The 25,005-nt window shown below is 48.0% G+C and overlaps 1 protein-coding gene across 2 annotated transcripts in view; it reads left to right on the top strand.

The window, feature by feature from the left end:
- FLT1 (fms related receptor tyrosine kinase 1) overlaps nucleotides 1–25,005 on the top strand; it is a 173,547-nt gene that overhangs the window by 133,547 nt on the left and 14,995 nt on the right. For both annotated transcript variants that reach the window (XM_081814774.1, XM_081814773.1), the window contains 10 exons: nucleotides 472–578; nucleotides 4,743–4,875; nucleotides 9,906–10,010; nucleotides 13,365–13,478; nucleotides 14,267–14,355; nucleotides 18,198–18,354; nucleotides 18,781–18,878; nucleotides 19,584–19,706; nucleotides 21,253–21,364; nucleotides 22,899–22,998. In XM_081814774.1, the coding sequence (XP_081670900.1) occupies nucleotides 472–578; nucleotides 4,743–4,875; nucleotides 9,906–10,010; nucleotides 13,365–13,478; nucleotides 14,267–14,355; nucleotides 18,198–18,354; nucleotides 18,781–18,878; nucleotides 19,584–19,706; nucleotides 21,253–21,364; nucleotides 22,899–22,998 (1,138 nt within the window). The remainder of the gene's footprint in view (nucleotides 1–471; nucleotides 579–4,742; nucleotides 4,876–9,905; nucleotides 10,011–13,364; nucleotides 13,479–14,266; nucleotides 14,356–18,197; nucleotides 18,355–18,780; nucleotides 18,879–19,583; nucleotides 19,707–21,252; nucleotides 21,365–22,898; nucleotides 22,999–25,005) is intronic.

Below are 25,005 nucleotides of genomic sequence, written 5' to 3'. Positions count from 1 at the left end.
TTTAAAATCAAAGTAGAGGCATTTTGTGAGTCCCAGAGGAGCGCTTTTATGTCATTTTTGTTACTTTTTTTCTTTTTCTTTAGAATTTCCTCTAAAACCCTGTAGGGAGATTTCACGTATTCCAGATTTAGCACTTTAATGGGCTTTTGTTCCTGTCTTAATTTTTTCCTTTTTAAAAATTTCTCCTCTGATTTTTCATTAGCTATTTCTGGGATTACAGAGTTTGCAAACTCAACCGCAGAATTTCTGGAAAGTCTTTTCATTTCTGCGTGAGTTTATGATGATAACATCATGCGCCCTGCCTGACTCAGAAGGTAAGAGAGGACCTGTCCCAGACTAACTCTTGCACCAGCAGATTGCGTTCGCCATGATGAACCATGTAGGGGCATCAGACCCGTTTTCTAGAATCACAAGGACTCTTAAGTTGGCCGGTGCCTTTTGAGGATCAGCCTGATGGTTTTCTCTCTCCAGGAACCTCGGACAAGTCTAACCTGGAGCTCATCACTCTGACATGCACCTGCGTGGCTGCAACCCTCTTCTGGCTCCTGTTAACGCTCTTTATCCGAAAACTGAAAAGGGTAAGAACATTTCAGATGAAGTTCTGCGTTCCTTTTTACATAATGTTCTAAAATGCTTCTCACGGCCAGAGCAGGCACGGAGCCAGTGTTAGACTCTAATCCCCTTCCCCCCTGGCTTCTGTCTCGGACCTGGGGAGCACCAAACATAGATCATTAAAATGCCTCTCAACCGTTAACGGGAGTGTTCACATCCAAAGCTAGCGCAACGAACGGAGGACTATTTCCCAGAAACAGAAGGGATGTTTTTGATATAAAGATATGGCATAAAATCTTTAAATTCAGCATAAGGCCTGCAAAGTCTTTCTTATTCTCTGCCAAGAAATGAAAAGGAAAATGCAAAATAGAGACCCCCTCTGACTTACGTCTCATAACATTATGGGAGTGCACACAGCACACGGCGGTTCCGTGCCCTCTGAGCCCCACCACACAACTACGTTCTTTGCTGCGAGGTTCAGCCTGAGCACAGGACATCAGATCTCTATCATCAGGCCTGCAGCCCCACTTGCTTCTCTGCAGTCCGGGGGAGAAGAGCCGACAAGCGTTCATCCATTCATTCATGCCTCCAACATTTACCGTGCACCTGCTCCACGAGGAGCATCAGGCCCGGTGTCAGGCCCTTGGGTGGCAGTGGAGAGGACACGCAGAGTGTGCGGTCTGGAGAGGAGCCTGGCTTTCACCAGTTAGACAGACAAATGTGAACCTGCCGCGCTAGAGGCAGCTGACCGAAAGATGTCCTGTAAGGGGCGGGCAGTCGGGCCCAGAGGGAGGGAAAAGTGCTTCAGGCCGAGGGAAAGCCTGTGTGAGGCTGGGGCAGGACAGGGACGCCTTGGGAACGAGAGCCTGATGGAGGCCCGTGTGGCTGCCGTGGAGGGAAGAAGGTAGGAGGTGAGGCGGGAGAGGAGAGGATGCAAAGGCTGGCCACACAGGGCCTTGCAGGCTGAGGTAAGAAATTTAGTCTGTGTTCTGGAAGTAAAAGGAAGCCTGGCGTCGTGGGGGTGGGGTGTTGTTAAGCAAAAGGAGGCAATCAGTGTAAGAGAGCAGTGTCTGGAAAGAGAATTTTGGCTGCTATGAGAATGGACCAGAGGAGGCAAGGGTGCATAGAGAGGAACCTACCAGAAGACTTTCTAGTAACCCAAGTAAGAAATGATAGTAGCTCTTAGTCTAAGGGATTAGAATTCAAGACATATTTAGCGGGTAAAATCAACAGGACTTGAAAAGTGTCAAGGAGGCCTCCTCCATTTCTAGAGATTTCTTAGTCCTTGTTATCATGCCAGGTCTCATGACGAGCTCTTCATGTAGTATCCCAATTAATCCTTCCAAAAATGCAAAGAGGTAGATATATTATCATTCCCATCGTAGACAGAAAGAAAGTACGGTTCAGAGAGGTAAAATAACTTGTCCAAAGTCACAAAGCTAGTTAGAGTTGGAGCTGAGTGTTGAACCCAGGTTGTGCGACCTTAGGCTTAGTAACCAAAACCAACGAGGTGTACTTTATAGTGTCGATATGAGAGGCAAGGCTAAGCAGGAGCCTTCTGTGGTAATATGTAACATCAGGCGTCAGCTGTATGGAATGATTGGTTTTGGGACGTGACAGTGAAGGCCACTGCTTTAGAAGGACACAAAGGCCACACCACCGGCATTTGAAAGGGGAGACAGAGCGCGTAGGGAAGTAGGTCTAACAAAAGCAAAGCTTGCCAAATCTGGAAGGGAGGTCCAAAGGCTACAAAGGAGGGAGGGGGAGAAAAAACTTCAGAGAAAATGAAGTTTAGAGAACGAATTCGAAGGTTGTGGCAGGAAGGAAGGCAGCAGAAAAAGGCAGCCCACTCTCCTCCTCCCCACTCCCCAGAGGAGGGAAGGACCCCACAGGAGCAGAGTGGAAATAAAGCTGGAAAGGTGCATTGGGACTAAATTGAAGATGGCCCTAGTATTTCTAAAAATCTGAAATCTTGATGTCAATAAGAAAGGATGAGAGCAAGAGATGATTCCTTCCAGAAGAGGATCCTTAGGGAATTTGAAAAGTGATTAATTGTGGGAGGTAAAGAGATACAGGCCCTCAAAAACTATTTCCATGTGGTTTCTGTAACCGCAAGTGAATTCCTCATTGATATGGACTGGATGTTATCCTTTTACCCCCACGCCGCATAGGTCAGCGTTAGAATTAGAGCTAGCATTGATGGATGCTTACTGTGTCCCAGGCCCCGTTCTCATAGCTTGACATGGATCATTTCATGCAATATTCACCACAAGCCTGGGAGATAAGCACCGTCATTATCATTATTTCGCAGATAAGGATACCAGGTTTAGAGAGGTTAAGCGACTTGCCAAGGTTAGGTGCTGGTCCAGAGTTGATCTGTGACTCAGAGCCGGGCAGCCAGCTCAATGCCTGGGCCCTGAAGCACTGAGCTGTGCAACTTCCATGCCTAACACCTAGTAGCTGCTCAGTGTTAATGTCAATTGAAAGAATAAATATTTGTCAACTAAGATTCTACTATCCGACTCTCCTCCAGCCCTTCCTTGAGGTTTGTCTGGTGTTCCCTCTCATCTGCCTTATTGAGATAAACCATAAAATTCCATGGGGAGATTGTCTTTCATTGCCTGATCCCCTGTCTCTCTCAACACCTCCACCAGCCTCCCCACGTGTGCTCCCAAAACTGACACGTTCCTTGCTAGGCTTCAGCTAGCCTGGGCTCTTTGAAGATTGGAGGTTTTTTCTCACGGCCTTGGCTATATTGGACATCAAAAAGTACAGTCCTAAAACCTACTCACGTGGCTTCTCTAGTACACATCCAGCACCCTGGGAGAGGAACTTGTATTCCTTCCCAGACTCACACGAGGGTCTGATGGGCTGGCCCTCACAGATTAGCACCAGTGGCAAATGCAGCTCGTGACAAATGTGCTCCGTATCTTTCTCTGGTTTCCACTCGCCGTGGAGGCCAGGCAGATCTTTCTGCTTTGAGCTATTTGTCACACATTTTAGTGATAATTTCTAGGAGAAGGAGACCGATTGCAAGTGATGGATGAGGTGAGCGGTGACAGTCCAGAACAGGGTGAGTAAGAGCTGAAGAATGCGGGCGAGCGTGAAATGGTGTGGATGGAGAGGGTGACTTCTCTCCTGAACTCTGGTCCTGCCCAGGGAAGGGCAACGCAAGAGGGTTCCAAAACTCACTGAAAATGAAGTTGCTGTAACTTCTAGGCAAGACTTACCCAAACCCACCTTATATGGGTAAGCAACCTTCTTTTCTGAACTGCCCATAGAAATGCCATCATCACTTCTACATTGAATCAACAGGCAATAAATTCATTGATGGGAATCTAAGACACAAAATGTAAATCCACTTATCTATGCTTATGAAATAAAGGATCTTTTCTGGGCTTGATGTCCATTACCAAGATAAAATAAGCACCTGAAGGCAGATGCCCGCCTTACTTATTTGACAATCCTACTAATGGCCAAAGCTCAGGACATGGCTGTGTTTAAGTCCCATGCCTTATAGACTCCTCGGCCTTTGAAATAATCAACTTCTATTTCTTATTGAAGGTAAATCTTATTCTGTTCTCACCAACGGATCCCATAGTGTTTCTAGGTACCTGCAGCAACCAAGGGGCCAGGCCTTCTGAGTATATTTAAATACTTCACATGTAATATGCCTCTCAACTGTCCCAGAGCTCCTGGGTTCACTTCGCCACCTCTGGCCCTTCTTGCAAATGCGGAAAAGCCACAGTCACACTTCTCACCGTTGGCCTGGCTTGTGACGTATATCCCTGCTTGTACAGATTGGCCATGGGAAGTTATTTTCAGTCAATTAATTGGAATGATTTTATAAAAATGCTTTGCATGTTTTGGGGAAGGACTATCATCTGATCATTGTCTAAGAACAAGCAACAAGGTCACCGACCATCTGGGTGCATATTATCTGAGACAATATGGCGGAACCAGCCTACAGAAATGCGGCGTGAGAAGAGTAAGGAGTTATTTAATGGGAAGTGTGATGTACATACGTGTATGCGGAGGGGTACTTTCTGTACCCAACCGCACGGTTTCAACCAAATGAACCAAAATAGCAGCAGATGCTGCTGGGTATTATTTTAAATTGGATATCCAGGGTTTTTTAAGTTGTTTCCTTGTTGGTGACTTTGAGATCTCTTTCTTTCTTTCTTTCTCAGTCTTCTTCTGAAATAAAGACGGACTACCTATCGATTATAATGGACCCAGACGAAGTTCCCCTGGACGAGCAGTGTGAGCGGCTCCCTTATGATGCCAGCAAGTGGGAGTTTGCCCGGGAGCGACTTAAACTGGGTAATGTATTCGTCCAACAGATTCCTAAACCCACACTGAGCGCCTACTGCCTACAAAGCACTGTGCTCCGAGGGCTGCAAAAGTCACCTAGACTCGGGATTCTCCCCTCCAGCCGCTCACAAAATGGCAAGGGAGGTGGGCACAGAGGTAAATAGTTCTAACAGAATGCTGGGACGGCAGTACAAAGGCACGGGGGAGGGGCGCCTGGGGGGCTCAGCGGTTATGCCGCTGCCTTTGGCTCAGGTCATGATCCCAGCATCCTGGGATCAAGCCCTGCATTGGGCTCCCTGCTCCGTGGGGAGCCTGCTTCTCCCTCTGCCTGCCGCTCCCCCTGCTTGTGCTGACAGATAAATATACAATCTTAAAAAAAAAAAAAAAAGGGATGGGGGCACCTGCTTTTTCTTGCAACAGTCTCTAAGCACCTGTCCGAGCAGCAGACACCCATCTAAGCCGTGGGGGGTACAAAGGTGTCTGAGTGCGCTACCCCAAAGGGTGAAGGAGATCGCCGCAGAAAGAGATAAGTGAAGGGCAGGGATCAGTGCCACCACAAGGCTTACAAGTACAAGCACTCCTAAACAAGGACATTTTTGAGGACTTAGAAATTTGTGACACAATTCAGGATGGCAAGGAACAGCACAGCCAAACACGTGGAAAGAGCCTTCAGTGCCCCTTCAAGGCTGTGGGTCAAAGAACCCCTCGGCACAAATCCATAGACTACGTACGTGGAATTTCCGTGGGTGTTCGAAATGTCCAGACAGAGAAGAAAGTCCCAGGGGTCATTTAAGTTGCATTTTTGAAGAGCAAGGACCACTGTTCCTGCGTAAACATCAGGCAGCTGTGCTTTCCTCCAGCTCAGCGTCACAACGCAAATTAATCTCCATCCTGGGGTAGTACAAAACCAAAGAAGCCTCTATGACTCTTGCCCAAAATATTTGGACTGTGGCTTCTGAAAAATTTCTACTCACTCCTGTGTATGCCAGAATCATTAATAGTTGGAACTAGCAACAGAGATCATGGATCCAGCGTTCCCAGATCTTGTCACTCTCGGCGAAAGAGCCTGTTGTTCCGAATTCGAGGGCATTGCCTCCCCTCCCCCGACAGGCAGACTATATTGGAGTGGGGGTCTGGCGGGACGGAGAGGGAGAAATGCTGCTTCTTCTTGTTCTCTTGGGCCTTGAGATGACTCTGCTTACATTTCTTCATACATGAGAAAGAATACTTGGCCCCAAGAGTATGTTCTGTTTGGCTTGGGGAAGAAAATTGGAAATCAGTGAAAAGCTGGAGAGACAGGCAAAAGCCAGCAATGGCTGCTGACAGGGGGAAAAAAATCATCTAAATTTAGAGTAGTTAAGGGCAGGTGGTACACTAGATGAGTTCCTTCTGCAAGTCTAAATTATATGGCAGCTAGCCCAGCCCTTCAGTGACCTTGGCAGGGAACTGGGATAATTTTCCCACAACCGTAAGCCATTCTCAGGCCACATTGCTTTCCAGAGTTATTAGTCACAATCAAACATCCCTCTTCCTGTATAGGACATATGAGCTTTTCGTCCCATCTCTTCACTCCTTCACCTAGTATCCCTGTGCTCCGTATCACACTGGGGGCCAAGCTAATCCTTCCACCAAATTTCCCCTGGGGCCTCTGTGGGTTTAGATAATCCCATTTCAGGAGGTTCTCCTTGTGGAAGATCTCTCTTACGGTTCTTTCCCTTCCTGGAGTTGCCAGATGTTATGATTTGGCTCATGTGCACGTGAGTGTCTTTGATGGGTGAGAGAAAGGGGGTGAAGTCAGCTCACTCTGTCTTCCAGTGCAGAGCGCGGCGGCAAGGGCCAGAGGAATGTTACTCCTACCAGCATGGGAGCAGAAAGGCCCAAGATTTGGGGGGTTTGAAGCCAAATAAATGACAGAAAGTAATCTGAAGTAATGTCTGGCAAGTGAAAGTAACCAAGACTATGGATGGTTGGAGAGGAAAAGCTGGTTTGATGGGCAGAGTTACAATGGGGCTATAAATACAAAAAACATGCTGTGTAGGGAAATACACAGACAAGTGGCATCTGATTTCAGCTTTTTGTACTCTGTTGGTTCCTACTAGCAGCCCTGTTGAGACAAGTCAGCATTTATGGTACCTGATAGATAGATACAGTAGGAGTTCGGGTCAAAAGTGTTGCTCCCATTGAAATGCCTGAAATCCGGGAAGAACGGAATCTGTTTTGTTAGTGCTTCCTCACTAAACCTAAGGGAGAAGTCAGCTCTTACAAATGTATCACAGAAGCTGGGATAATGTCAGACAACGCAGCTTTCTATTGCAAAATAAAGTCAGAATTACCTAATCTAGGAAACTACACAGGGAACGTGGAATTTGCAAGGGGACGGCACCTGGGCTGGTGTTGCCTCTTAGAAGACCAGTGCTGCCGGGCACTCTCCCTGGAGTGTCCCAGGGACACCCTGGCCAGTCAAGGACATTGTTGAAGGAGATTCCAATAGCCTTTCATTGTATGGCAATGACCTAGCACTTTGACGAGCCAGTTAGCGGCATGTAGGTAACACCAAGGAGGATTTTAAGGGAAAAGAGGGATCGGGCAAGGTCAAGCCCAGGGTCACCGGGCTCCCCTGAAACTGGAACAGTGGGTCTGCCAAAGGATTCCAATGCATCAGATGATTAAAGAGCGCATAATAGCTTCGTGCTGTTTTATGAGGCAGCAGTCAGCTTCCAAGAGAATAGATGAAAAGGCTGAGGGAAGCCAAGTGAAAACGAGCTTATTCTCACTGACAGAAGCAAAATCCCCAAACACTAGTTAAAATCAAGTGTGTTGTGCTGGGGTGAAGAAGGGAATGCGTGGGGCTGAGGCTGTGGAAGGGAAAAGGATTCTGCCTGCCCCCAAACAAAGCAAGAGTCTTCACGGTATGTGGTATGTAGGAGATGTCCTAAGAGAGAGATTACCTGGGTATTTGTCAGGCTCGGGACACTTTTCCTATCAGGCACGGCAGAGGGAAAACGTTTTTTGCCCTAAAAAAGCAAGGAATGAGCATCCAACCAAAATGCACCCATCTTTACAAGTCTGGTAGCTGCCAATGCTCTTTCCACGCATGATTTCCACATTCACTACCTGCAGGGTCCTCCCGAGGCACTTTTATTTAAACCTAGAGTCCCCATTCTGGTCTATTTCATGGACAGTTTTATCTGAAGAGGGAAGCAGAGCCCATATCCCTGTCCATGGTGCCCGCTCTGGGAGGAATGATCTTTATCAGTCGCTACCAGTACATGTGAGAAAAAGCGTGTAATTTCACCAGTGTTCCCTCCTAAGGAAGAGGGAGTCCCCAGGAGACAGCTGCAAAGAGGCTCTTATGATCGCATCGGTAACTGAATTTTTCCTGTGTCCTGACTGGGTGCCTGGGGTGGTTGGTAGTGAGGGGACGATACTAAGCAGACCCAGGGTGATGTCATCTTTGTTACTGAGTCACTGCACATAAAAGTATAAAGCTGTAATATGATAAGGAAGCAGGAAAGCTTCGTTATAAGCTTTGTAAGAATCTTAAAAACAAACAGACAGAAACCTATGTCTTTGGGGGGGAAGGGATTGGAGTAGAAGGAAGGAAGGAAGGTCGGTTGGTTAACTCACTGAAGGCCCCTTATCGGAACAGTCGTCTGAGAAAGACGACTAGGCTGAGAGAGGAGGGGTTGTGTCAAATTCACATTCTAACTGCCAGGATTTACTTTTGACCAACGGCATTGTGTTGGCTACTTTCTCCCCCAGAAGAACCAAGCGAGAGTGACTTCTTTGGCTCACTCTTCCTTTTTCCACATCATGCTTGAGGTGTACTGTTTCTCTCAGTTCTATTTGGCTACCTGTGTCCTGATGGTGCAGAAGAAAGGGCCCTGATATAAAAAGTAGCTGAGGTATTCAGGGGGGTGGGGGGGGTGCTCTCTTCATGGAGCATCACCTTCATGGTCTCCAACCCAAGGGTTCCTCTAGGTCCCCATAACTGTACAAGACTTGCTCACAAGTTCCCAAATGGCTACTCTTCCTTCTGCACTAAGGCACAGGGGGGGCCTCTGTGCACCAGGTCCCGAGCCCGCTTCTGGGAAGATTCAGACGTGGTTATCACCCCTCTGAGTCAAGTGGTCTCATGCAAAGGTGAGGAAAGAAACATGTTAACAGCGGTCACAGCAGAACATGACAGGTGCCATGAAAGAAACCTGACTTTGTTATTGCATTTTGGCAACCATTTCTCTGTGGCTTAAACAAATTGCTGCCAGTGGTTGCTAGGCTCATGTGCTGAACCCTGAAGATGTCGACATCGTGTAAGGGCACGGTAGGATAGCTGGGAGCATTTTGCCTGGCAAGGAAGGCTGAGAAATGATTTCATGATTTTTGTGTAGCTATGGGGCATTCTCAGATCCGATAGCAGTGACTGTCATTCTGTTTCTTCCTTTCTGCCGAACACAGATCAGAAGAGAGGCGCCTGGGTGGCTCAGTCGGTTAAGCATCTGCCTTCGGCGCAGGTCGTGATCCCAGGGTCCTGGGATCAAGCCCCACATGGGGGTCTACTTCTCCTTCTCTCTCTCTGCCCCTCCCCTCTCGGGCGCATTCTCTCTCTCTCTCTCAAATAAATGAATAAAATCTTAAAAGAAAAAAAAAAAAGAAAACAGCTCAGAAGAAATGACCTCAAGAGGCAAGAGAAGTGGCTTAGGTTAAACAAAGGGAAGTCTTGGTAGTAATGTTAAACAATGGAAGAGACTCCCCAGGAAGATTTGGTGAAGAGGAAACTAGTCACCCACCCAAACCAAATGCCTCCCAGGGGCCCAGTCTCGCTGCAAGGGACAAAGGCACCTCAGAAGCCCAGTGAAGAGGTGGAAGGAAGATACCCAGAAACATGTCCCTTACTTTGACTCTTTGGGGCTCAGTTTATTGGGGATTCCTTTCAAAGTCTACATGGCTCACATATGCACATAGGATACTTTCTTCCGGAAAAAGACTTAACCTCACCCTGCTGGCTTGGCAAACGAACCAATGTCTTCTTTTCATTGCAGGCAAGTCACTTGGAAGAGGAGCTTTTGGAAAAGTGGTTCAAGCTTCTGCATTTGGCATTAAGAAATCACCCACATGCCGGACTGTGGCTGTAAAAATGCTGAAAGGTATGGGTGTCATAGTTTGGCTTTTAGCGGACCGGTTGCAGTCCCAAAACACTGGTACGAGCTAGATATGGCCTAGGTATAGACGCAGCTATTTCTGCTTGGGTCACATAACGATCTTGCACTGCTAGAAGCATCCTTGGCTTCAGGAGTTTTAGATCAGGCCCCTGAGAGCTCAGAATAAACGTTGTAAATGAAACAACCCAGCACTGTCCACGAGAAAACAATTTCTGTCACCTCAAAGATCTTTCTCCTCTCCCATCGTGGGCTCTAAAATACTAGGGACTTAAGCTCGCTGTAACCACAGGTTCAAAGTTTTGGAATGATCCATTATGACCTTGTAATGGGAAATTAGCTGTGCATCATAAATCCCAAAGGCTTAGCTGGGGCTTGACCTAACTATAAAGTAAAACTATGAAGCTGGAATAATTGAGATCCTCAGAAATCTAAACTGTTTCATACTGTCAGATCCTACCCGCAAAACATTTCCTCTTAGAAATTAAAAAAACCTATCTATCTATCTATCTAATCTTTCTCATGTTGAAAGATACTACCACTCTCTGAAGCACATGAGAAGTGAAGTCACATGAATCACTTTGTGATTCATGACCACAAGACAGATGAAAATGAAAATACGTGAAAACTACATACATCAGACATCTCAAAGATGCGTATTTCTTTTGAAGTATGGAAGATACTTCATTTCTTCATTTATGATGGAATATTCATGTCATTTTGACTCATTTTCAGATTCCAAAACCCAAAAGTGCTGGAAACCCAAAGGGCATTTTTCTAGCTTTCCCAACTCTCCGAGATACGACCAGGGGCTCCTGAGGCATGGGAGGCCATGAACCCAGCCAAGCAGATCCCTAGGAAAGGCTCCAGGAGAAAGGACCGTTTGCACAGGGAGATTTCGGAGCACTTCCTTTCTTCCAGCATCAATGCCAGCTTTGCAAGAGCCCCACGAGATGATATTTTCTACCCCAAAAGGCTGTCCTTGTCAGGCAAAGTCTCTGATAAAGCTCTTCGAGGAACCTGACCGTTCTACCAGAAAGTAACCAGAGAAGGACTCTTATGCCCACGAAGCAGGATTTCTGCTCAAAATGGACTGCCCAGATGATGGCAGGCCTCCCTGTGAGAATCCCTGCATTCCAGCACCCTGCCCCGCACCCCGTGCCCCAGATGCTGAAGAGAAGAGGCATCGACATGTCCTCTGTATGAGAAAGCGCCAGACTAAGTGCTTTCATGTGTTAGGTTGAACCACATGAAATTGCCGTTTTTCTTTTTTTTCCTCTCCAGCCTTTTGAGGTACATATTATTTTCCCAGTTGGTGGATGAGCAAACAGGGCTCTGAGAGGTTAAATTGCCTCTGCAAGGTCCCACAGCTCACCAGTGCAAAAGTCAGGGTTTGAGTGCAGCACACACCCCCCCCAACCCTCCCCCGCACAGTGCTACATAAGAGGGGCTGCCGAGACCCGGCCTCCAGGAAATGGCCCGTTGCGCCAAAATCCTAACATGGTCCTAGCCCAAGTTATGGAAGCAACCTAATATCCAACCTTGAACGAAGCTGAAACTCCATCTGGAAGCATCTGCTTCCTCAGCTGGTCCCATTTCCCTGTACTACCACACACCATCTCCTGGAGAGGCGGGTCTGCTGCCCATGCTTGTCTATTGTCCACCCAAGATAACACCTGCCTGTAAATGGAACAATCCGAGGAAGAGAGCTTGGTTTTTTTCCCCTCTGTGCCGAAGGGGCATAAAAGCATGCAGGGACTGATGAGTTTGAGGGGGATGATGCTGACTTGAAAAATTTTAAAGGCCCCCAAAATGTATTCTTTGCAATACAGAAACAGCGTTTGCAATATCTTTATAAATGCTTATCTTTTTAAGCCATGAGCCTTGATTTTTAAAAGATTGCCAAATCACCCACTATATAAAATTCCTAAAAACCATTTTCATTCAGCTTTCTTGCTCGAATTGGTTGGCCATCTGTTTCTAGGAGAAACTGAAAAGACAGAATGCCAGACATAGGCCGTGAGTCAGAAGCTCCTTCAAAGTGCCCTTGAGCAGAACCTTTAACCTTTTTGGGCCTCATGCCCATGTCTGAAATGAGAAGAGTATTCACAGTGTTTATTTTTCTAACAAATATTTGTTGAGCATCTACTGTGAGCCAATCTCAACCCCGTTGGAAAGCTTCTAGTGTTTATCTGGTTATTACTTAAAAAATAATTTAAAAATGATTTGTGCTTATGAAATACCATGCACATGCTCTGGCCATTTCGCAGACTGTTCTACAGAAATACTTGCATATGTGCACAAAGATTACACATTGGCTATCTACTACAGCATTATTTGTAACGGCAAAACACACACACACAAACTAGAGACAGTTCGAACGTCAAGAATGCTATTAATCAACTAACAAGAATGGAAAAAGTCTCTGACATATTAAAAAGCAAATCTTAAAAAAATAGAAAGGATTCCATTTACGTAAACAAAACAAAAAGACCTTTAAGTAGGTCTATATGTTAATAAATATGTAGAAAAAAGTCTAGGGAAGTAAGCGGTTGGAAAGACTTTCACTTTTTACTCTGTATAAATCATATTGTTGGAATATTTTACAGCAAGATTATATGACTTTATTTTTTAAATTTTGTAAATGCCTTATAAATTAACCAATAAGAAAGACCCCCCTCCCCACCACCACCAAAAAAAGAAAGAGAGAAAACAAACAGAACAAACTTCATTTAGGCTTTAGACTCTGCTAAATCTTAGAGTGATGTTGTTTATCTCTGCGAATGAAGTTGAAGTCAGATGCTTATGGATCCTTACAACTCAAGATAACCCTGCAGACTCCAGGGAGGAAAAGGTTATAGGGAGAAAATAACACATTGCAAAGATGTTTACAGAAGTGGCCATTCCACTCTTGCAGACCCCTGGTGCTCCTTCTTTGTAACTCTTCAAAGAGGGGCAAGTGAGAAAAAGAGGGGAGGTGTGGGCACATCCCCTGTCTGGAAGGTTCTTGCTGCGCCTGGTTCTGCCAAGCGGAAGCCTTTGGAAGGCGCCTTCACAAGGTGCCCAGCTCTGAGTCAGCGCATTGCTGAGCAGACCAGGTCCACCAAGAGGAAATGCCCAGTGACTAACCCCACCACTGCTTCTGGGCCTTACTGTAATCAAAAGGATGTTGGAGGGAGGGAGTAATGAAAACAGTCTGGAGACCGGGCCTTTCTGCAGAATGTGGGGAAGTTAATGAAGCTACCGGCTGAGCACTGGCAAACATGGAGGGCAGGAATGCCGCCTCCAGCGGAAAGAGCCCCATTGTCCTGTCGCCCTGACTCTTCCTTGTTTCTCACACAGAGGGGGCCACAGCCAGTGAGTACAAAGCTCTGATGACTGAGCTCAAGATCTTGACCCACATTGGCCACCATCTGAATGTAGTCAACCTGCTGGGAGCCTGTACCAAGCAAGGAGGTAAATGAGGAGGGCCTGCTCCCTCTCCCGATTCACATGCCAAGAGCAGAGTCCGATATATAGCTCCTTCTCCCCGTTCCTCCTCATCTCCTGAAAAACGGCCTCTCAGTAGGTCCAGAGGAAACAATTTGTCCATTTATGGAAAGGCGCTCCCATCCTAAAAATGCCCTTCCTGTACAGTTAACTGAAAGTTTCTAAAGAGAAGGATTCCCTTTGAGACCTCCTTCCAGGGGCTCCAGGTCAAGTGGAGAGCATTTTTCTCTCAGGATGGCTTTGAAGGAGTGTGGCCAGAGCTAAGGTAATGGATAGAAGGGTGAGCTTTCCTTGAAGCTCCACATAAAGGAAGGAGTCACTACTGGTGGGATCCCAGGAGGAGGGGATGTGAGGGACAATGAGAAGGGCCCTTCCCTTCAGACAGGTTTTACCCACTGGGGCAAGTGGCTGGGACAGGGCTGTGGTCATGACTCAGGGCTCCAGCATGTTCCTGAAGACCTTTCTATCTTCCCCTGTGGCAAGGTTAGCACTTGGGTATAGATGTATGATCACTGCTTAAGCCAGAAAGAAAGGAGCAAAAGACCTGTGCACATCGGTGTTTTCCAAGGTCAACAAAACTAGTAGAGATGAAGGGTAGTCGGGAAGACCCTACATGTTGGGAGTAGCAGTGGGTACAGAAAGCAGCTAAGGGCTGGGAGACCCCAACTAGAGTCATAGAGACCCAGCCGTAGGCTGCCTGTTTCTCCACTGCCCTTGAGAAGTGACAAGTGATAAGCCACCTGTTTTGCGTACAGGGCCCCTGATGGTGATCGTTGAATATTGCAAATACGGAAATCTGTCCAACTACCTCAAGAGCAAACGGGACTTATTCTTTCTCAACAAGGTAAGGAATTTAGGGGTTGGAGGTTTAGGCGATAGCAGCATAAAGCCAGAGAAAACTGTATTTTTCCATTAATGACTAAGCCTAAAACCCAATCTCTGCTTTTTCCTTCCATGCTAATATACCACACTGTTTATGGGCAGCACAGAGAGTATGTAATCCTAGCCTATGAAGCGACAATTAGAGGTTACAATTTCGAGTCATCTACCTAACTACCTATCCAAGCATCTTGATCATTTTCTTTCTTTCTCTCTCTCTGTATATACAGACACCCACACAAGTCACTTAGTTACTTCTTTAAAGAAGATGATAGCAAGTATAATTGTCTCCATTTACTAGAGAAATTAAGGACTCAATCAACTGAGTGACTTTGCAGTGAACATGAAGCCAGAGAAATTATTTTCTCCCCTTGCTGTGCCCTTTACTTCGCCTTCCCCAGACCCACACCACCCATGTCAGCCCTGTGCGCACACAGAACCAGCTTTACCCACTGAAATAAAACCACGTAACAAAAGGAACATGTAGGCTTAAGCCCTGAAGGCAGAGATTATTTAATGGAGGAGAAGGTTTAATAAAATTTCACCAGTGTGACCCATCCTACCAGTGTTGTGTCCTTCTCTGGGCCGGAGCGGCTTGGAGAGCAATGACTCAACATTATTACCTGATAATCAGCAGTGTTGGTGATGAGTCCATGCAGTGTGGTGATCAAACACACAGACTCCAGAATCAGACATCCTGGGTTTAAATCCTGTCTCTGTCACTCAAAATCTGGGACCTTGGGCAAGCTGCTCAATCTCTTGGTCTCAGTTCCTTCCTTTATTAAATGGAGGTAAAAACAGAACCGAACTCATGGCATTGTTGAGAGAATCCCATTTTTCACTGAGCTAAGCACTCCAGAAATGTTAACTATCCTTGTCATTATTGACCCACTGAGAGAGAAGGACTGGGAGAGTCCAACTTAATGCCACTGATCTATACAACCTGTATGATGGATAAAGTGCCGCACATCCAAGAATTATGCCCATCTGTTACATGGACAAGAGTATTCACGGGACATACAAATAAGAACCACTGGACAGCTGGTCAATTCTCTCGTCCCTTCAACTTTGACCCAACCAAAGACACAGGTGGTCTACCAGACTTGGAAACATATATGCGAGAACATGTTGTCTCCAATTTTAAACCATGCCCTCCAAGAGTTAGAACCTTGAAGCTGAAGGGGCACATGACTGGCTCAGTCAGTAGAGCATGCGACTCTTTATCTCAGGGTCCTGAGTTCAAGCCCATGTTGAGGGTAGAGATTACTTAAAAAAAAAAAAAAAAAAAAAAAAAAGAGGGGCGCCTGGGTGGCTCAGTCGTTAAGCATCTGCCTTCGGCTCAGGTCATGATCCCAGGGTCCTGGGATCGAGCCCCTCATGGGGCTCCCTGCTTAGCGGGAAACCTGCTTCTCCCTCTCCCACTCCCCCTGCTTGTGTTCCTGCTGTTGCTCTCTCTGTCAAATAAATAAATAAATAAATAAATCTTTAAAAAAAAGAATCTTGAATCTGGAAAGGACCTTGTGTTCAGCTAGTTCACTCTCTCACGTTATAGATGTGCCCAGAAAAGTCAAGTAAGTGATTGGCTTAAGGACACTCCCTTAACTCAGAGGTGAAGTCTGGAAGAAAAGAGCCCCGCTCTCTTGACAACCCTTGCAAACCCTTCTGTGCATTATGCTGGATAAGGAAAGCAGGGTGGGGTCGGGAGGGGGGGAGAAACCCTAAGAAAAAGGGGAAAGTGGTGGCCCGGGTTGGGAGCAGTGCAAAGTCCCTTCAGTCCTGAAATCCTGGACTTGCTTCAAGAAGAACTAAGGCGGCAGCAGAGCCCAGGGACCTGGGCAGGATGGAACGTTTGGGTTCGTGCGTCCTTTGTTTAGAAAGCTCTGCTTCCTTCTCTGGCTATATTTAATGATTCGCCTCCCTGTTGGTGGAGCTCAGTGTTTTCATGGAAAACACATGGCTGTATTTCATATTTGGAACCTAAAGGAATATAAAGAGAAAGTGAAGGAAAAACCGAAAGGCTAAATAGAAATGGGATATTTCATTTTCCAAATAAGTGCAGCAAGATCTCTCAATACTATTTGTAATAAATGCATGGCCTTCTGCCAGAGTCCCGAAAGTTCCATACATCCACCTTTATTTAACAGTGGTGGTTACCAATAAGCAAAGCTGAACAGAGCATTGCTTGAGAGTCAAGGAAAGAATGAGGGAGCTTGAGTTATGGCCCCTGCAGATGTGTCTGGGGCTGTGACCACTGGGAGGATGAGGAAGAAGGTGGCCCGGGGAGCAGAGAGCATGGATTGTCATGGGCTGAGCCGTGAGCAGACCTGTCGAGCACTTTCCTCCCCACACCCTTGCCAGTGCTTTTTCCCTGCTGCCTTGTGGCCTGAGCAGGGGCCTTGTGGAAAATCCAATTCCAGGCCCCAACTGAGCAGAACCAACTCTAACTGCCTCTGGGAGACACAGTAACAAAGCATTATAGTTTACCTCTTCTCAGGTAGGTCACCTGGGGTGCCAGTGGGGGTCTGCCTGCCCCACTGCAGGGCTCCTGCGGGGCTCTTGTCAGCAGGCAGGAGGCTGGTACCCCCCAGCCTGAGTCTGTCCCGCTGTCCCTGGCGTGGCTCCCTCCGCTGTCCTCTGCTTACTCCCACTGCGCCCTCTAGTGGAAGGATCTCTCCTGATTTGTGACACGTCTAGGAAAAGCCAAGCAAGGACGTGGAGCCTGGTTAGTCCCGCACTGCCTCGCGCCGTGCAGGTGCATCAGGGGATACCACTGAGCCCCAGTCCCTGTCAGCCCCTTCCTCAGTACTGCCAGCTAGCATGACTGAGCCCAGGTCCATGCTCCACCAGCACGGAGTCACGAAGCCACTGGGCGCACCAAATTTGTAGTGACACAGTGATTAGGTGAATTACCAAAGATGATAAAAATCTTTTCCGGTTCCACACGAACACCCAGAACCAACACCTCCTTTCCTGGGAGGCCAAACATAATAAGATGGAGCTTTCCCCGTGAGGAGAATGAAACCCAAAAAAGGAGGTAATTTGCCCAATATCACATAGTTAATGAAAGAGCCAGATTACACACCAGGGCTTGGATGCCCAGCCCAGGATGAAAGGCCTTTTCTGCCCTTATTAGGATTAAACTGGATCTTTGTTTTGAATGGCGGGGAGACAAAGAAATGTTCGTGTTCCCTCCTTCCGCAAAGAAACCAGAGAAATCAATAAGTATGGCCTTCTCTCCTTACTCACAGGGATTATGCCAAGTGAAGCCCCAAGTCCACTAGGGATTTGTCTCTCTTATTCAGATCATCTTTCACAAGATGGTGTGTGGTATGGAAAAAAATGGTAAAAGGCATGGACTGGAGCTGGCCAAACCTGGGTTCAAGCGTTGCCATTTGCTACTTGCCTGTGACTTTTATTACTCGCCTCCGCCGGACCTATTTCTTCATGTATCAGCAAGAACTACTTCATAAAATTGTTACAAAGACTAAATGAGAAAATGTACCTAAGAGTCTTAATACACTGGCTCACACCAAGCAAGCGCTCAGTGAATACCAGCGACTGTTAACATTTCTTTATCCTACCTAACATGCTATCTCGAAACCCACCCGAAAGCCGAACAGACTCCAGAACCCCATGAAGAGCCAGGCACCCGAGCACCATGGGGCTCTTGCCACCAATTTTGTGCAATGACCCGTTTTGTGCAATGACATTCTCCCAACTCAGGCGCCTGCCCGCATGAGGGATTAGTTTCCCTCATCGCTGTTCTGAAACTCTCTTTCCTCTGTGTCCTTCTCGGTCGGTTCAAAGGATGCGGCATTACACGTGGAGCCTAAGAAAGAAAAAATGGAGCCCGACCTGGAGCAAGACAAGAAACCAAGACTAGATAGTGTCACCAGCAGCGAGAGCTTTGCGAGCTCCGGGTTTCAGGAAGATAAAAGTCTGAGCGATGTTGAGGAAGAGGAGGGTAGGTATTAATTCCTTCCTGTCCTCGCAGTCTGAGATATTTTTACAACATACTGTGCATCTCTGACATTTTTTTCTTATTTATCACCCTAATAAACATCCGTGGGAGACTTGAAGGGTAATGTCCTGAGGAGATAAGATTTGAATTAAGATTATTTACAGAGTTACTAATTTTGACAGGGAACTGTGCAATTGTCTCCCCTCAGGGCTTTTTGTCCAAATGGATCACCCCCCACCCCCATGCCCGGGTAGAATGGGCTGGAGGCCTGGAAAAATCTCTGATGTTCATTTGGAAACTCCAATGCTCTCGAAAATGAACTCTGATCTACTTGTTGGTTTTATGTTTTGCTAACATTGTTCCAATAAACTGGGATTTGGTGGAATAATAAGAGTCATTACAAACAGTTATGGTTTTAATGCTTTCCAGACTCTGATGATTTCTACAAGCAGCCCATCACTATGGAAGATCTGATTTCTTACAGTTTCCAAGTGGCCAGAGGCATGGAGTTTTTGTCTTCCAGAAAGGTCAGCCTTGTCTTTTACTGCTTTCCTTCTTTGCCAAGCCTGGACACGTGGGTGTTATATGGGCTCACCTTTGCTCTAAATCCACCCTTCCTAGTCTTTGCTTATACTTACATAGAGTAAACATCACACCAAATGCCTTAATTTGTCCCGATAGGATGGAGGAGCATCGGATACCAATGAGTAGAACTGGATTCTAGGGGAAAACCGCACCAGATTTCAAACTAGACAAACCTGGTGACCATTCTCCACATTGCCCTCTGGCATATTTTCAAAACTGGCCAGAATCTCAGAATACACAACTTCTCCAGAGAGCTTCTGTTAATTCATCCATGTGGAGTGCTCCACGAAACCAGATCATGATCTGACCTTGGCAGCTCAGGATTAAAGGCCGGAGGTGGGGGGAGTGGGGTGTTGCTCACGGGAGACATCAGTGCCAACTTGGTTTACCAGGTTGCTGTCCTGCCCAAAGGTGGCAAAGCGGACTTGGGGCATTTCTTGGCTTTTGGGCCTCGGGGGGCCTATATTTGTAAAGAAATGCCTTCGTGTTTATGGTCACCCCATGGGCTTTGGAAGTCGCTTCCTTCATGTAAAGGAAGCATGTGAAATGGATCCTCCAATTGAGAGGAATAAGGACACTGAAAAGGCACAGGGAAATGGTGGGTTGAATTAAGGAAATGCATTGATGATGCAAATGTTTCATTCTAGTGCATTCATCGGGACCTGGCAGCAAGAAATATTCTTTTATCTGAGAACAATGTGGTGAAGATTTGTGATTTTGGCCTTGCCCGGGATATTTATAAGAACCCCGATTATGTAAGAAAAGGAGATGTAAGTCAGTGCTATGTTTCTTTGACTCATTTATACCCTGTCCTCTTTAAACCGTAGACCAAAGCCCTTGGTAAATATTCACACACTCCCCGAAAACCATCATGTGCTTTCTGTGAAGACGAGCAGCCCGGATGAGCTGTATACCAGAGAGCCCTTGTGTGGGGCTCAGAAAGACCCCCATCTCCTGTTCTGTTCTTTCCCCCATGGCTGGCTTGGTACCTGTCCTTTTGGGCAGCACTGCTAGAGCCTGCTGACCTGAGAAATGTTCCGCGGGGGCCTGGGAAGACCGTATCATCGCCTCCCTTTGACTCCTGCAGGAGTTCCCTGTACCGCTGGAAAGAACAGCCTGGACTCTTTCCCTCAAGTAAACCCTGGTGATTGATTCAGCAGGTGTGGATATCTCAGGAAAGCAGGGGGAGGGGATCAACCTTATCTCGCTGACCAGGAAATGGCTTACCTCCCATGCCTGCCTTCCCGCCTAGCATCTCCCTGCTGGCTCCCACTGGCTTCTCTTCCCTGCTTGTTTTTGAACAGTGTTATTTTGCACCTTTGTGGGTGACCTCCTGTGTCCTCTCTTCTCCAGCCGGAGGGCTGAAGCTGGGTCTGGGTTCTGACGATTACTCTGGGAGCAGTTCTCACATTTGAGCAAGCACACACATCACCTGGAGGGCTTGTTAAACTCTAATTTACTGAGCTCCACCCCCCCCCCCGAGATTCTGATGCAGGGAGTCTGGGGGCGGGGGCCTGAGAATCTGCCTTTCTAACGAGTTTCTAGGTGCTGCAGATACAGCTGCTCCCAGGACTAGACTTTGGGAACCACTGCCCCACAGTCTCTTTTTATAAAAGGAGAACAACAAACCTTCCTCGGGAGCACGGATTTGCGAAGTCTGTCCCTATTTTCTGTCATCTCTGTCTCTTCTGGCCTCTCCTACTTCTGTCTCTCTCTCTCTCAATCCGTGATCCCATACTTCCTGTCAAATCCCACCCATCTGCAGGGCAAGGCCTAACCCACTGGGACTCCTGCTGTCTGAAGAGAAGGAAGATTTCTCTGCACACTGGAAAACCAGCCAAATGGTCTCCTAAATGCTATCTATCACCTTCCTTCCTTCCAGTGCCTTTGCCTGCTCCCCTGATCCAGTGACTTTTAAAATTCTGTCTTTTTTACGTAGCAAGGCCTTTCAAAATCCTCCTCCTTCCACACCAAAAACCAAAACCCTGAAAATCATCGATTTTTCAGGATGTGTCCTAATTCAGATCATCCTTTTCCAGGACCTTGTAGAGCTCACGCCTTTTGGGGGAGAAGGGCTTCTTCCAGAGTTCTGGAGGGAGGACATGCAGGATACGTGGGAGGGGCTCACCAGACAGTGACTGCCCTCTCTTTTAGTGTGACACTGTTATAAGGGTTTCCTCCATTTTAGGAAACCATAGCTGCTCTAGGAAATGATTTGTGGGCCAAGTGTTATCTGGGAGGGGAGCCCATGGGCCTTGGGTGGAACATGCTTTGTTTTCCAGTCCTTCTGCTCAAGGACCCCCTGCCCTTTTCTAGACTCGACTTCCTCTGAAGTGGATGGCTCCCGAATCTATCTTCGACAAAATCTACAGCACCAAGAGTGACGTGTGGTCTTATGGAGTACTGCTGTGGGAAATCTTCTCCCTAGGTAAATCTGGGGGGAAGGAAAGGATCAAATACATGGCCCAGAACCAAAAGTCTGCATCCTCTGTCGAGTGTCCTCCGGATAGACCCACCCTTGAGATCAGCCTCTAAAAGACGCCTGTGTCCTTGTAGAAGCTCACGTGAGGAACAGTGCACGCGTGTGTGCCCTGTATTGGAAGGATGCTCTGTACCAACACGCACGGGGCGGGGTGGGGGGGGCACGCGAGCATCACATTAGCCAGTCTGACCACTTTCTCTCTCCTTTGTGCCTTCTCCTAATTCCTCAAACTCCCCAATTCCTAACGCCCTGCCCCTTCCCTCTCTGCATCACCCTCCCCCCAGAATTTCTCCGGAAAGGCCCCAGCAAGCACAGCTCGACGGGCGTCGGTGTTAGAAACCGGCTCCAGCTCGGATATTAGCCCAGTTAGCCCCAGACGCTGGTTTACATAGGATGAACAATGGGAACACCGGTTGTATTTATTCTGCTTCCAATAACATCCACGATGGGTGGCTAGAAGCCCTGTTCAAGGCCCCAGGCCCACAGATGTGCACAGAGCCCACATCTGCACGCAGACACACACTGATGCTCCGAGGCCTCCCAAGCGTGGGGTCTAGCCAACAGTCTTTTGGACTTTGCCAAAAATTTGCCTTTCAGAGCAAATCAAAGTCACCCAGTAACATCCCTGGTTTCCTGTAATGTGTGAAAACCATTCCCCTGCTTTCGATGACAGGCACCTGTTGCTTCCAGTCCTTGAAAGCAGCTTGGCGTCGGCAGTGGCCCCACGGTGACACGGTGCCAGAGCTGCACGCCTCCCAGCTGCTTCCTAACAGCAGCAAGCACTAGAAAGTGCAGACAAATGCGGAGACGAGATCCGAGGTCTGCAACAGGGCAGGTCGGGAGGCCTTAGCCGCCCCGGGCTCCAGCCAAGCATCCCCCTCACAGGAAAGGTTACGTGGGTCTCCTGGATGGGAAACCGGGCGGAAGGCAGAGTCTGGGCCCCTCGTGGGTGCGCTCCCCGTTCAGCCTCACCCCAGAGCTCAAGGCCCCCTTTCCCTCGGGTCCCTCACAGCAGCCAGTCCTCCAGTTCTGTGAGGCATTTACAAGAACGTAGGGAAGTAAAGCATTCTCACGGAGGTGTGAATGATCCACGAGTATCTGATTCCAGGTCCACTGGCGTCTTAAAAAGAACCTCAGTCACCCCAGGTAGGAGTCTCTAACGACGGGCTTTCTTTAGAGTTCCTTGTGTGGAGAGGGGAACCCCCTGCAGAGGACACCCCTTCTCCTGAGGTGGGAATGGCCTGCGGGCATCGGACACCCAGCACCACAGGAGCGACCAGGCAAGCCTGCGCTGCTGGAGGGGATCTGCTGAGCCTCTCCGCAGCTGGTACTGGCTGTGGATATCCATTCCCATCACTGGGGACTTGGGACTAAGACATCAGCCTAAAGGGAGGAGGCAAACACGGACTCGCTCCCCCGTGGTCTTCCGCACCCCCAAAACCGTGATGTAGCCTGTGCTTCCGCATGCTGTCTCCTGCAGGTGGGTCTCCATACCCGGGTGTGCAAATGGATGAGGACTTCTGCAGCCGCCTGAAGGAAGGCATGAGGATGAGGGCCCCTGAATACGCAACTCCTGAAATGTGAGCCCCCAACTTCCTCCCTTCCCCACCCGACCTCGGTCTTCCCACCAGCACACCTCCAAAGGGGGAACGTCCTGCCGATGATGTTCAGCCCCTCTTGGGCCCAGCTGTGCTGGGACTATTTTCTGGAAGTGGGACACATTATCCCTGACCCATGCCTCCCTATTTCCCCTCTTGAGCACGGACATGCTTGTCAAGGCCATTAGCTGGAACTGAAGTTAGAAATTGAGCTTCTGGGTATGAATGCCAGCACGCTGAACAGACCACCCAGGCACTGAATGCAAGACCTTGTCCTCCTTCACAAAGTGGGAGCCAAATGAGCTAAGCAGCCGCAGGGATGAAGGGCTAAAAGCCACTATGGACCAGCCAGTCCTCCATTCACGCTACAGACCCATGACGGGGGGGGTTCATGTGGAATTCAGGGGAAGAGGTGTAGGAGAGGAAAAGGGGCATCTCCCGAAGGAAGTAGTAATCCTACTCCCCAGAAGGGTCCATGGGCGTTAAGACTTCTCGAGACTCATTTTGGGAATTGGCAGCTGTGTGGAGCTTTTTCTTGAGGTGGATCCCTGCTGAGGATCCTAGGACTCTAGGCTCCACGGGAAGGCATCCTCCATCGTGCAAATGCTTGCTGGCCTCCCTCAGACACTCTGTTTCCCTGAAGCTCTGTGGAGGTTTTGAACTTTGAGGCCTAAGCAGGAATGTGATGACACTTGCAGTTCTGTCGAGCTGCTGACGAGGACTCGGACCTCCCCAGGGCGGCACCACCTTTCCTGAACTGGCAGGCGGCCCTCCCTGTGCTACCCACACAATGGGGTCTTGTCAGAAGCCCTGGGATGGCCTTTGGGGAGGAGTCAGAGGGAATGAAGGAAGTATGGGCTTGGCCAAAGTGCAAGGTTGCTGTCTTTTTCCTTCACCATCTGGAGACGAGGCTAGGTCAGAGCCCGGACGAGGGTGGGAGACTCGGGCCCGTGAAGGCAGCGCTGGGGAAGAGCAGGAGTGCAGAAAGGAGCTAGGTGCACCTGTCCTTGTCGGGCCTGTGTGGGGTCTGGTCAGGGAAGTCCGGAGACCTTGAGGCAGGGCTCCTTTCGGAGAGCTGGGAACGGAGCTAGAGTAGCCCCCAGGACGACATTTGGGCTGTGGAGTGTGGAAGGCATTGAGAGTTTTAATCGCTTGCTTCCTTTTGCCTGGTGGAGAGGGGCAACAGCTGGGAGATCTGGTGTAGGCCAAGTTCAGGAGATTACTTCGCACTTCACGGTTTTCTAAGTGTATCCCCCCAACAGTTTCAGCTAAAACTCGAGGGGCGGGCAGACAGATGTTATAATTCGAATGTGAGGAGTAATGAAACTAATCCTCTCAAAAGTGAAGTGATGTGTCCTCCGTCAGCTAAGTAGCAGAGGAGATGTTTAGAAGCCTGTCTTTTGGACTGATTTCCCTAGATCACAGGGCTGTTAAATTATAGATACACCCACATTCCTAATATGTCCACTCATGCTTTGAACAGTTCTTCCACTTTTCATATACTCTGACAATCACGGGGCACCTGGGTGGCTCAGACGGTTAAGCGTCTGCCTTCAGCTCAGGTCATGATCCCAGGGTCCTGGGATCGAGCCCCGCATCAGGCTCCCTGCTCAGCGAGGAGTCTGCTTCTCCCTCTGCCCTTCAGCTCCTGTTCGCTCTCTGTCTCTCTCTCAAGTAAATCAGTCAATCAAACAATCAATCAATCTTAAAAAAAAATCTGACAATCACAAGACTAGTTCTCAACTACTAATCATAATAATTGCTGTCATTACTAAGTAACAATATTTATTAACAGTTATTTAGTGCTTAAGTGCCAGGTGCTGTTTTAAGTGCCTTTTAACCCATACTAACTTACCTAGTGCTCATCACAACCCTATAAAGTAGGTACAATTATTAACGCCATTTTACAGGTGAGAAAACTGAGGCACAGAACATCAAAGTGATCTGCGACACTGCTAATAAGTTTGTCTGAGCCCAGAGTCCACAACA

This window comes from Leptonychotes weddellii, chromosome 3, assembly GCF_054177405.1.
Source record: "Leptonychotes weddellii isolate Sample4059 chromosome 3, ASM5417740v2, whole genome shotgun sequence".
In the NCBI taxonomy this organism is placed as follows: Eukaryota; Metazoa; Chordata; class Mammalia; order Carnivora; family Phocidae; genus Leptonychotes; species Leptonychotes weddellii.
This window is presented reverse-complemented; position numbering and strand designations above follow the sequence as displayed.